This window comes from Lucilia cuprina, chromosome 6 (genome assembly GCF_022045245.1).
Source record: "Lucilia cuprina isolate Lc7/37 chromosome 6, ASM2204524v1, whole genome shotgun sequence".
Classification (NCBI taxonomy): domain Eukaryota; kingdom Metazoa; phylum Arthropoda; class Insecta; order Diptera; family Calliphoridae; genus Lucilia; species Lucilia cuprina.
The window spans coordinates 38,292,015-38,305,793 of record NC_060954.1 but is presented as its reverse complement, the minus strand read 5'-3'; the positions used below and the strand labels follow the sequence as shown (position 1 = coordinate 38,305,793).

Here is a 13,779-nt window from a genome sequence, read left to right as displayed (position 1 = left end):
AGATAGATAGATAGATAGATAGATAGATAGATAGATAGATAGATAGATAGATAGATAGATAGATAGATAGATAGATAGATAGATAGATAGATAGATAGATAGTTAAGTTAGATAAGCTTCTATTGGTGCTTGACCGGTGCCTGTAGTCTTCGCATTTATATCAAGGACCAATAGTGTCAAGGTTCTTTTCTACCACTGTGGGTAACAGATGATAATGAGGCCCATCTGACATCTCTTTCTTTTCGTTACACATTCGTTTATGATATTTGCGGAAGATGTGAAAGGACATTTCGACAGGGAATTTGATTAAAATATTTTGACATCGAATGTCACAGTACATAATTATTTATGCATGAATATTGATTAACATTCGGACGATACAGCGGAAAAATAAATTTCTCCTCTGTGTAGTGCGGTTCATTTGTCAATTGTATAAAAATGGAAAAGAAAATTTCAGAACGAGAACCCTTAATACTATGTTGAATGATATCGTGTCATCGCGAAGATCAATGTTTGCAGTTAAGTTATTTGTTTTTGGTATTCTAATTCAAAAGGTTCGGTCGAAGCTGTCAGTAATAACGAGACAGAGGACTTCATGTTGACTGCAGTTGTCGTAATGCAGAGAATAAGAGACACTGTCCGACAAGTTTAAAGGGCGTCACTTTGGCATTCGCTATCTTTTTGTACGATTTATTTTAAACATATCCTCAACTATAACGTAGGGTTTTACAACTGCATGAGTAATAACATGAACCCAAGTCAATTATTAATGGAGTAGCTGCACTTTGACTCTAAATTAAAATTTCTAAACATAGAATATTTCTATCTTAATATTTGCTATGAAAATTGAATGCAAATATTAAACACTAACGTTTATCTGCTGAATTGTATTTACACCTAAAAATGAGTAGAGCGAGTAAATAAATTATTTAAACAAATTTTACGTTTCTTTAAATGTTTAGTAAATAATTAATATTTGTTTTGTTTTATTTTCGTTTTTGGATTTATTAAATAAATTTTAAATAATTTTTATTATTAGAAACATTACATTTTGTACAGTTTTCTTATTTGTTTTTAATTTTCTCTTATTTTCTCTTTTTAAGGATAATAACTTAAACTATTGGGCCTGCTTGCCACGCCCATGTTTACGACCATGTTGTTTATTGTGGGATTTTTGGCCATTATGTTTGTTGGGTTTTGTTTGGGTCTTGCGAGAACGTCCAGTATGGGCGGCTTCAGTATTGGAACCTTTTTTATTTTTGCCATGATGATTATTACGATGTTTGCGGCCAGAACCAGAGGCTGTCTTGGGTACAGCCTGTTCATTTGTGGGAGTGTGAGTCTTAAGTTCGGCTTCGTCTTTGTTTAAAGGTTGTAAATCGGCATGTTTTTTGTGTTCTTCGTGGCCACTTTTCAACAGTTTACCTTGATGTTTGTGGGATTTATCGGCGGTTATGGCCGAGGCCAAAAGGCACAAACAGAGAGATACTAAGATTATCTAGGAAAAAGAAAAGAAATTTAATTGATAAGTTTGTTTTTTTATAATTGATAGGGTTGGGATAAGTTAAAGATATGTGTGGTGTTATCTTTAGGCATAAATTTATTTATAGTTTTTGGCGTTTCAAGAAAGTTTGTTTTTTTTTTGTTAATTTTTGATTTCCAATGAAAACGGGGAAGTATTTATTGTCTCCCCCCCCAAAAAAAAAAAAATGAAAAGAAAGAATAAACTGTTAAGATAAGATAAACATATTGTTTGTATTTTAATTTATGGTCTAAAAATATATACATTTTTATTTGTGATAACAAATTTATCAATATGTTTTTTTACATTTGGTTCAAAATTGTTTATTTATTTCTTTTTTCAAATTGTCATTAGTTTTTTTTATTTTGTTTTCTTCTTCAACTTCCTTTTTTGACAGATTACACTTACTGTTTTCATTTTAATGTTTTTATTATAATATTTTAAATATTATTGAAAGAAAATTATAGATAAAGCACTAGTATCACTATTTTTTTATTATTTTTAGGTTGTTGAAGTTTCTGTTTTGCGTCCTCTCCGTTGCGCTTCGTGCGTATTGTGTTTAGAGTTGTTTTGTGTTGTTAACTTTACGCTGGTTGATTGTGTACTAAATTTGAAAACCCTTTAGTTAATGCTTTTTATGATTTATTTATCTTTCTTTTTGTCTTACTTTACTTTCCACACACTCGTTTCTTTACATTTCGTATGTGAGTGCTGCACAGTGGGTTAGAATTAATATTTTGTGGAAATAAGTGAGATTATTCTTCGATTGGTATAAAGTTTGACATGGGTGTAACAAGACCTGGTTCACACTAGGAAACTTTTTTTTGGAAAACTTTTGATTTTTGTGTGTGAGAGAAAGAGAAATATCAACCATCTCTGTCTCTCACACACAAAATCAAAAGTTTCTCAACTAAAGTTTCCTAGTGTGAACCAGGTCTAACATGCGTTTTACGCGGCAATGCGTTATAGGCTTCTGTCAAAAAAGTTGAATTCAACTTTTGACGCGTTGACAGCTGATCAGGGATGTATTTTGTTTTATGTAGGTGAAGACTGAAATTAAATAAATTCCACCAACAATAGAAGAAAAATATTAAAAAAAAAATTAAAACTGTGATTTTTTTAACAATAATAGTCTAAACAAGTAATATTTCTATATTCAGCTATGCCGAATCTTATATACCCTTCACCAAGTATTAATATTAACCGTTGTACTGTAATACCACTGTCATAAAAAAATACACAGCTGAATAAAACCAAATACATCTGCACATGTACATCTTTATCCAATTCACAGTGTTGTTGCTTTTTTAACAAAGCATGAAAAAATGTGAATTTTTTGATGAAATTTTCAGAGGTTGTCTCGGATTTTTGCTCATATCTCCGTTATTTATAGACCGATTTTGCTGATTTTAAATAGCGATCTTCTCGAAAGCATGTCTAACTGAATTATTGAAGATTCGGATCTCGCCGATATCTGGGGATCTCTAAAAACTGATTTCAACAGACAGACGGACAGGCAGACAGACAGACGGACTTGGCTTAATCGACTCCGCTATCTATAAGGATCCAGAATATATATACTTTATAGGGTCGGAAAATTATATTATAGAAATTACAAACGGAATGACAAACTTTATATACCGTTCTTACGAATGTGAAGGGTATAAAAATATTAAATTAAAGATCAAAATAACACAAGGTGTGTAACTTGCACACTGTTAAGAGCATAAAGTTTAAAAACAGTAAAACGTTGTTGTAAACTTCACCCTTAAGTTTTGAAAATCAACATACAAATGTTCCCAAAAAGTTTTAAATTTAAAAAAAAAAACTAACATTTAAAACACAGAAATTCTATAGCAATAAACTTTATATAACAAAGCTTTCATTTTCAAAAACTAAACTCGAATACTACTTCGCTTCGCATTGACATTTTTCTCCCCATCATACAAACCGTTTAGAAATGCTAAATTTCTTCAGTAAAAAATTCAATTCTGCCCCACTGTATACTATATTGGTTGTCAGTTGGTCGTCGTCGGTCGATTGTTTGGTCATTATTATCTTTTTTTTCGAAAATTGTATATTGAAATTTTAAATAAATATGCGTTGCATATGTGTGTTATATCTGTGGCCTGCTCTGTTTAAATCTCTTCATATCTATGTTGTTGTTGTTGCTATATTTTTAATTTTTGTAAAAGATAACAGCAGTATTGTTGTTGTAACTGCTGCTGCAGCTATTTTTGGGATTTCGGTCTTTTATGGTTTTATCACTACTATACTTCCATATTGTTTGTACTCCATTGAACTAAGTAGTAGGTTTGTGTGATTATTTCAGTTTCAAGTACTTTAAAGTTTTTACTTGTCATTTCCATTTGTTGTTGTAATGTTTTCATTTCGTACACTTTTTTATTACTTTTACTATAATAAACTGAAGTTTTAAATAATAATAAAAAGCAAATGCTTTTAACTGTAGTACCTAGTGCTAAGTTTAGGTAATTGTCACTATAATTTTTAGTACTTAGTAGTTAGTAAACACGTCATCTCTTTGTTGTACCTTTCTGATGAAATTTTGACCCTTAGTTTTGTTATTTAACTTTTTGTGGGCTTTTCATGACATTTGTTTGTAAAATTTTAAACTGTTATTGTAATTCACTGTCAATGGTGAAGTACTTTTGCAGATTATATAATTGTTTCAATTCTGAGTATAGACTAGACTAAAGAATAAATAAAACTATAGACAAGATTCTAGACTTCACTATAGGCAAGACCATATGCTAGACTAAAAAAATACTATAGACTAGACTATACACTAGACTAAAGACTGGACTATAGCCTAGTCTTAAGCCTAGATTATATACTAGACTACATACTGGACTATATACTACACTGTAGGCTAGACCCTAGACCAAGCTATAGACTAGACTATATACTAGACTATAGACTAGACTATTGACTAGACTATAGACTAGACTAGACTATACTATCGACTAGACTATAGCCTAGACTATTGACTAGACTATGGACTAGACTATAGACTAGACTATAGATTAGACTATAGACTAGACTATAGACTAGACTATAGACTATAGACGAGACTATAGACTAGACTATAGACTAGACTATAGACTAGACTATAGACTAGACTATAGACTAGACTATAGACTAGACTAAAGACTAGACTATAGACTAGACTATAGACTAGACTATAGACTAGACTAAAGACTAGACTATAGACTAGACAATAGACTAGACTAAAGACTAGACTATAGACTAGACAATAGACTAGACAATAGACTAGTCTATAGACTAGACTAAAGACTAGACTATAGACTAGACAATAGACTAGACTAAAGACTAGACTATAGACTAGACAATAGACTAGACTAAAGACTAGACTATAGACTAGACAATAGACTAGACAATAGACTAGTCTATAGACTAGACTATAGACTAGACTATACACTAGACTAAAGACTGGACTACACTGTAGGCTAGACCCTAGACCAAGCTATAGACTAGACTATATACTAGACTATAGACTAGACTATAGATTAGACTATAGACTAGACTATAGACTAGACTATAGACTATAGACGAGACTATAGACTAGACTATAGACTAGACTATAGACTAGACTATAGACTAGACTATAGACTAGACTAAAGACTAGACTATAGACTAGACTATAGACTAGACTATAGACTAGACTAAAGACTAGACTATAGACTAGACAATAGACTAGACTAAAGACTAGACTATAGACTAGACAATAGACTAGACAATAGACTAGTCTATAGACTAGACTATAGACTAGGCTATAGACTAGACTATAGACTATACTATAGACTAGACTATAGACTATACTATAGACTAGACTATAGACTAGACTATAGACTAGACTATAGACTAGACTATAGACTAGACTATAGACTAGACTATAGACTAGACTATAGACTAGACTATAGACTAGACTATAGACTAGACTATAGACTAGACTATAGACTAGACTATAGACTAGACTATAGACTAGACTATAGACTAGACTATAGACTAGACTATAGACTAGACTATAGACTAGACTATAGACTAGACTATAGACTAGACTATAGACTAGACTATAGACTAGACTATAGACTAGACTATAGACTAGACTATAGACTAGACTATAGACTAGACTATAGACTAGACTATAGACTAGACTATAGACTAGACTATAGACTAGACTATAGACTAGACTATAGACTAGACTATAGACTAGACTATAGACTAGACTATAGACTAGACTATAGACTAGACTATAGACTAGACTATAGACTAGACTATAGACTAGACTATAGACTAGACTATAGACTAGACTATAGACTAGACTATAGACTAGACTATAGACTAGACTATAGACTAGACTATAGACTAGACTATAGACTAGACTATAGACTAGACTATAGACTAGACTATAGACTAGACTATAGAGTAGACTATAGACTAGACTATAGACTAGACTATATACTAGACTATAGACTAGACTATAGACTAGACTATAGACTAGACTATAGACTAGACTATAGACTAGACTATAGACTAGACTATAGACTAGAATATAGAGCACTAGTATGTGTCATCGGTATAATTAAATTTATTATCGTTCCCACGACAATTGGATCTTCGCTCCGGAACGACCCGAGTCATACTCGACCAAAGATTGTGAACCCAGCGACAGCTGTAGCAACCGAAAGTTTTTTCCCCAGGAATGAACTATCGGTCACAGTTGAGCTCTTACAACAACAACTACATTAAATTTATTATCGTTTTAAACATACATTTTTTTTTGCTAGTTTACCTACTCAGAAGCAAAATTAAAATGTCCAAGTTAAGAATAAATCTATTATGATGAAATAATGCTTAAAGAATTAACTAACCTTTGAAACCTTAAGTACATACATAATTATTAGTAGAAAATTTTGTTGAAAGCAATTAACTTGTACTTAAGAGAATTTTTCTTGAACCCACCCACATGTTTGGTTTCTACTACCTAAGAAATGCAATGTTAATCAGGGGGTTTTAAATTGTAAATATTTACAGCCAATGTAATTTAAAATGTTTCTCCCAAAAGTATGCACAAGAAATTGGTTGAACATTACACAGTGAAAACTGTAAAATAAATAAAAATTGTTGTATTTAAAATATGACTATCTGGTAACACTGTTAATATATTGTGAACTGTTAACAGAAGGACTATTGCAACTCTCAGATGACGGGTGTTTTATTTTTGTTAGACACAGAAGGTTTTAATAATTTTTCTAAGGATAGAAACGCATATTAAATAAGTTGTAATTACACAACATTAATTCTTGGAGGATTGAAGACACTCAGTCTTTAGTGCTGAATACGTGGGATACAATTTTCCTTGGATTTTATGGATATATGTTCATATGGATTGCCACGATATTGACGACGTTGCATCTCAAAAACAAGTTATTGACAACAAGGTTGAACAGCAAAATTCCAAGAGGAGACGTAAAAGCATATCAAACCCGGACAATGGCGCTGCTCCCGTTAGCAGCAACAGATTCAGTCTCCTAGCTGACCTTGACATAGAGAGTAATGATGACTCCGCCGGCACTCCAAGGAATTACGGCACTGTTAACAAGCCAACTAATTCCACTTCAACGACACCAACTGGTAACAAATTCTGCCCCCCTATATTTTTGTACAATATTAATGTACAACATCTGGTGAGCCAACTGGAGGCGAAATCACCCAAGATAAATTTTAAAATAAGGAATGTTAACAGAAATAAATGCAAACTTTATCTTTCAGACGCCACTGTCCATACGGAAATGATGGCGGTACTTAAGGAGAAGAGGATAAATTCTTATTCATTCACTCCTAGAGAACTGAGGCAAATCTCGTTAGTTCTACGTGGCCTATATCACGGCACTGACATCGAGGAACTAAAATCACACCTGGATGGGATAACTCCCGATGTAATCTCAAAGGTTACAAAATTTACAACCCCATACTCTATGAAAAACAATTGTGACACAGGTCTTTTTCTTGTAACTTTGCACCCCGGCAAGAACTTGAGCGACATATCGCACGTAAAATTCGTACTTAGCCAGTCAGTTGTCTGGGAAAGGCCAAAGAAAAAGGATAGAGAAATACAGTGTAGACGATGTCAACATTGGGGTCATATGGCAAAAAATTGTAATTCAGACTATAAATGTGTGAAATGCGACCAACATCATCTGCCTGGTGAATGTAACCGGAATAAAAACGACAACTCAAACCCAAAATGTGTAAATTGCGGCGAAGAAGGTCACCCCGCAAATTGGCGAGGCTGCACATTCTACAAAAATTATGTGTCGAGAAAAAACAACGCCTACGTGAGGCCCAAGAAATTAAAAGTGCTGCTAGCAGCAACGTCAACAAATATATTTCATCAGCAGTTAATCCAGCCAAATCATTTGCAAGCTTTTTTCATAAGCCATCTGCGGACAATAAACCTGTTCAACCGTCAATTGTTGAAACATTTTTAAAACTTGCTGAATTTTTTCTCGAGCCAGAAGAGCTAACTCTAGAACAAGAACTCAATAACTTCATGAACGAGTACAAAAATAGGCCAAAAGTAGAAGCCAAAGGGGAGTTCCTGCGGCTTCTTAAAAAAGTTCAACAAGTTCATGGGCCATAGAATCATCAATTTTTTAACATTTAACGTCAGATCTCTCTTAGAGAGAAGTCGTCAAATAGATCTCACTAACACCCTTAACAGCAACAAAATAGATATCTGTTTTCTACAAGAATGCCATCTCCGTAGACAAAAAAAAGTTTTCTTGAATAACTACAACTTTATTTATGATAACTCCTCCATTGGAGTAGCCATTGCACTTAAAAATAACATCTCATACAAAAGAGTTGGTATCGACGACCTAAGTATTCTGGGAACATTTTTAGAACTCCAATTGAAAATAAACAACACAACCAGGAAAATCCTGGTTGGATCGCTATATGTAAAATGCAACACTACTGCTAATAATTTACGCAATAGTTTGGACAAAATACTTCTAGTGGCAAATGGTTTCGACCTATTTCTTCTTGGTGGCGATTTAAACTCCAAAAATCAAGCATGGGGTGACAGTACTGGAAACCAAAACGGCAATATTTTACAGAACTGGCTTGAAGACCATTCGTTGGATATCACAAGGATTTGTCATAACAACCCGTCATTTCCAAGCGCGAATTCATTTCTAGATCATTACCTCATAAGCACTTCCTTGATGAATAATGACACCCCCAACTACAAGATCTCATCCCTCCCGACGTTCTCGGATCATTTTCCATTGAAATTGGAAATTAATATGAATGCTTCGGATATATTACTTAATAACCCCCATTACTACACTTCCTACAAGAACACCGATTGGAAACGTTTTCAACTGGACTTAACTATCAGTTCTAATATTTTAATGCCACCGAATAACAGAAATTTGGAAAACACTGAAATTGAACAAATTATAGTAGAATTTAATGAAAGTTTCAAGTCTGCTCATGATCTACATACAACGAAAGTAGAAATTAAGAACGGCAAATTTTTATATTCCGACAAAATTAAAAATTTTTATAAGATTAAATATAGATGGCAAAGGGAATTGAAAAAAATATATCATCGCTATGGAAATAGACTGAGTAACGAATATAATATACTTTCTAAGCAAATACAGTTGCTTAAAACAATTATAAAGGATCTTGTTAATATGGAGCAAGCAGACATTTTTAACAACAAACTAAAACATATCAAACCCGGACCTCATGCTTTTAAACAGGTATATAATATTGTTGGGAAACATAAATCACCTTTTTGCCACAATATCTGTATTGACAACGTTACGGTAACCAACAGTGATACATGTTCTGCGTATTTTAAGGAATACTATTCCAACATATATACGGAAAAACTTCCTGTTAATCCGGTGGCCGATCTTGCTCATCGTGTAGGCTCGCATATTGAGAATATATCACACCATATATATTCTTTCAATAGTGAGTTCAACTCTCTAGACAATGAGGATGCGTACCATTTTACAAATGTCCACAACATTAAATCGATCATATCGAACATAAAAAACAAAAAATCCAGTGGCCTCGACGGCATTTCAAATTTCTTGATAAAAAAATTCCCAGACCCAACTATTGAGCTTTTGACTATTCTCTTCAACAACTGCCTCAATAATTGTTACTTTCCACGGGCATGGAAAATAGCGAAAATTTTGCCAATCAAGAAGAAAGGCAGTTGTAATAGAGCTGAGGACTTCCGTCCAATTTCACTACTGTCAAACATTGGCAAACTGCTTGAGCATGTAATCAAATCAAAACTTGAAAATGAATTTCTGATCGAGCCCATCCCATCATATCAATTTGGGTTTAAACGCCACCATTCCACTCAACACGCCCTAATGAAATTCCACGATGATGTAACTGTGAATCTGAGGAAAAGATGCTGTACTCTGGCCATATCACTGGATATCGAGAAGGCGTTTGATTACACATGTCATAAAGGCATCCTGTATAAACTGGTAGAACTCGCTGTAGATCCATTTATTGTTAAACTTCTTAAAAGTTTCTTTACAGACCGACAATTTTGTGTTCAAATAAAGGACAGTATTTCCTCGTGCGGGTTTGTGAACAGTGGTGTACCACAGGGTAGCATTCTTGCTCCATATTTATTCAACATATTATTGTATGATTTTCCGCATACAAAAGATGACTCCACAGCAATCTTATATGCTGACGATTGTTTGGTTTACAGCCACAATGATTCGCCATTACAAGCACTGAAAAACACCGCCGCACATTTGGGTTCTATCCGTGATTTCTACGACAAATGGGGAATTAAGATAAATGCTTCAAAATCGAAGGCTATATGTATTAGAAACGCATCGGGCAAATGTGCAGACTACGTGGTCCCCCAAAGTAAATGCCTACTTCTCACACTAAATGGGATAGAAATCCCAATAAAAGACAATATAACATACCTTGGAGTTAATTTCAACAAACTTTTTAAGTTTAACTGCCATGGACGAACACTTCTGACAAAAACTAAACGCATTGCTTCGATGTTCTCTAGGTTGCTGAATAGTACTTATTTTCCCAAAAATACTAAACTCCTCCTGTACAAAGTGGCAATAAGATCCGTCTTAACATATGCTTTTCCAATATGGTTTTCCATATCTCCAACGGTTGCGAAAGAGATAGAACTTCTGGAAAGAAATATTTTACGTAAATGTATAAACCGCAACTTTGGAAATCATACGGAAAGATTTTCCAACTCATTCATCTATGAGACTGCTTCTGTGACTCCATTTTGCAAGTATGCTCTAGCTCTACAAAGGAAGTTTGTGGACCGTCTCGCTGATCATGAGAACCATCTAATGAACGAGATTTTTGCGGCACAAAGGGATATCAGCTGGCATGACCTCTATTATCTATCTCCTGTTGGAATACTCAATGAGAATATTATCTTGGACGACGCCATCTACGAACTGCCAGATTTCTTCAGGAAATCCGACCAGGGGACACACAGGGGCTGATATTTTATATACACTTTTTTCGAATTTATCTGTGATATTTATACATACATATATGTGACATTTTATATACTTTGTTTACTAGATTTTGGTACCATTTTTTAAGGTTACGGGTGGTGAATTGTATTATTTTCACTGAAAATTCTACTTATTGACTTCTAAACTGCTTTATGGATGGTTTATTGGAATCAGATAGAGTCCGATTTTATATCTATCTCTGTGAGATGAACTCCTTTCGGATAATTATATTAATTTGTGATCACGATCTGGAAACCTTTCGGTTTTAATTGGTTTAACGTTCTGTTAACTGTAAATTTTGATTTGTTAAATTTCACTGTTGTGTTAACGTTACTTGACAGTATTGTTTGTATTGTATATATTAGTTTTGATTATTGTATTGTTTATTTATTTTTAACAGACATAGCTCTGTTAGTCAATATAAATGCCGCGAGCAAGCATTGACATTTCATAAAAATATAATGTACACATAGTGTTACATCTTCCATCCATTTTGCAGGCTAGTAGCCATTTCAATTCACCGTGTATTAGAATAAGACGAATATAGTTCTAAGAAACCTTGTTACATATATCTTTACTCTTATAAGATTTTCGTAGTGTCAAAAATGAAATAAGTCTCAATAAAAAATTACTACTACTACTACTACTGTTAACAGAATACTGTCGATTATGGTACAGTATCAGCAAATATTATGAATACAGAGAAAAAATTTAAAATTGATTTTTTTAACAAAATTGTGAATAAAACAACATGCAAACCTTGTGCGCAAGGGACCAAGCCTATTGAAAATGGTTGAAATCGGTCCATTATTTCTCCTAGCCCCCATACAACCGTACCTCCCGATTTGTACTTTTTATGACATAATTACGTCAAATATTCTACTACCTCTGTGGCAGGATTCAGTTTTATATAAATATAAATGACAGTGCAGATTTTCGTAAGGATCGGCCTTATTTGACCCTAGCCACCATACAAACCCCCCTTCAAAAAATGTCTTAAACGTCTAAAATTGACTTGTAACCATTTATATCGCAATGAAACTCAACAAAACTAACTGTTATTTAAAAATATATCCTTTTCCCAAATTTACCGAGGACCGGCCCATATTTGACCTATATAAAGCCTCATTTAGAAATTTTAGTTATTTTGTCAATAAATTGCTTAAATATTTTGGAAAAAAGTTTCTTTATAAAAAAGTATATTTAGTCTGGATATGATCAACTGGATACTTGTCCTTTTAAACCGGAGCACCAGTTAATTGGGTACTGCGGGAGACAAGTTACCAGCAGGACTTCTGTGGTTTAAGCCAAATTTGCGGGAATAGATACTTGGTTAAAGGACTTATGCACGGTTTCAAGGTGCGGTAGAAACCAAGCTGTGGATAAATAAAAAGGTATGAGTTAGTTAATGATATACGATGAGAGGGATTATTTTCGAAGTGCCATGGATTATGTGAGTTGGTGTGGTGCTAGAAAGACCTTGATCTTTAATTTATCAGTGCTTTTCATTTACAGTTTAGTGTGTTGGAGATTTTTTATATCATGCTCAACTAGGTCCTTCTGACCACTGAAAAAGGTAGATATTCAATTGGATCCGTACTTAACATTACATTAATAGGGTGTTTTTTTAACGCTTGCATTGGCTCTAAGCCAGTGATTGCCTTTTCCTTGCCATGGAACGTCAGAACCTTGCATACAAAGGGGCGCTGGTAAGTCGTCAAAGAAGCTCGCCCTTTGTATTTGGAAGAAAATGAACTCAGAATCCTTTATGACCAAAGATTATCCGTCCTACCCCCAATTTCCTGTTCACTTCTCATACCCATCCCCACTTGTAAGGTTAAGGTAAGTGGTAGCAGTGGGGAAATCCGTAATGGCTCAAGTTTAATAAAATTAGTCGCTAACAGCTTCTCTCATGTGTCACGTCCATGTACGCCGAAACTTCATGTATCTTCCAGCCCCTTATGTGCATACTCGGGATCAACATATGGGTACTGAAGATAAACAAACAAAAAACAACGTAAAAAGTATGAGATTGGATTCTCATCCGAAGTCGGCATTCTCGCCTTTAGTTAAGAGTCGGTGGTCAGTCTCTCAGGTTTAAGGAGCGATAGATACATAACTCTCCAACCCTTAAAAAACTAGACTTCCCGTGAGACATACGTTACTTAATTTTTATTCATAAACTAAATAAATTTTATAAATGGTTTATAAAACAAAATTTCCTTACGAAATTTGATTTATGAATCGTTTATAGAATCAATATTTGTTTTTGAAGATTAACCTCACAAATTTCATATTAAACAAAATTAAAAATTTCTTTTTAATGTAATTTTTTATATTTTTTTATTTAAACTTTATTTTTATGTATAAAAAAACAACAATAAAAAAATTCTTTTTATTACTAACTACAAATATATATATAATTTCGTTTGTTTAAATAAACTAAGAAAAACAAAAATCTACATAGAAAAAATATACTTAAAACTAATTTAATATGTAGTAGTTAAATTTTTAGATTTTTTTTTGTATAAAATTAAATAAAAAATGGTGCATTAGTGTGAGTTTTTTTCTTTGTTCAAATTAGATTAGATGAATACATACATAAGTAATTATATTAAAAAAATATATATGACTTGAAAGGGAGGTGACATTTGCGATTTG

The 13,779-nt window shown here is 33.3% G+C and overlaps 1 protein-coding gene across 1 annotated transcript; it reads right to left on the bottom strand.

Moving 5' to 3' along the window:
- Positions 1–1,095: 1,095 nt before the first annotated feature.
- Positions 1,096–2,135, bottom strand: LOC111677225 (transcription initiation factor TFIID subunit 1-like). The gene is made up of 2 exons (XM_023438317.2): positions 1,931–2,135; positions 1,096–1,498 (listed from the first exon to the last, which is right to left on the bottom strand). Exons 1-2 carry the CDS (start codon positions 1,937–1,939, stop codon positions 1,118–1,120), a joined length of 390 nt encoding a protein of 129 aa, XP_023294085.1. The 5' UTR covers positions 1,940–2,135; the 3' UTR covers positions 1,096–1,117.
- Positions 2,136–13,779: the final 11,644 nt, after the last annotated feature.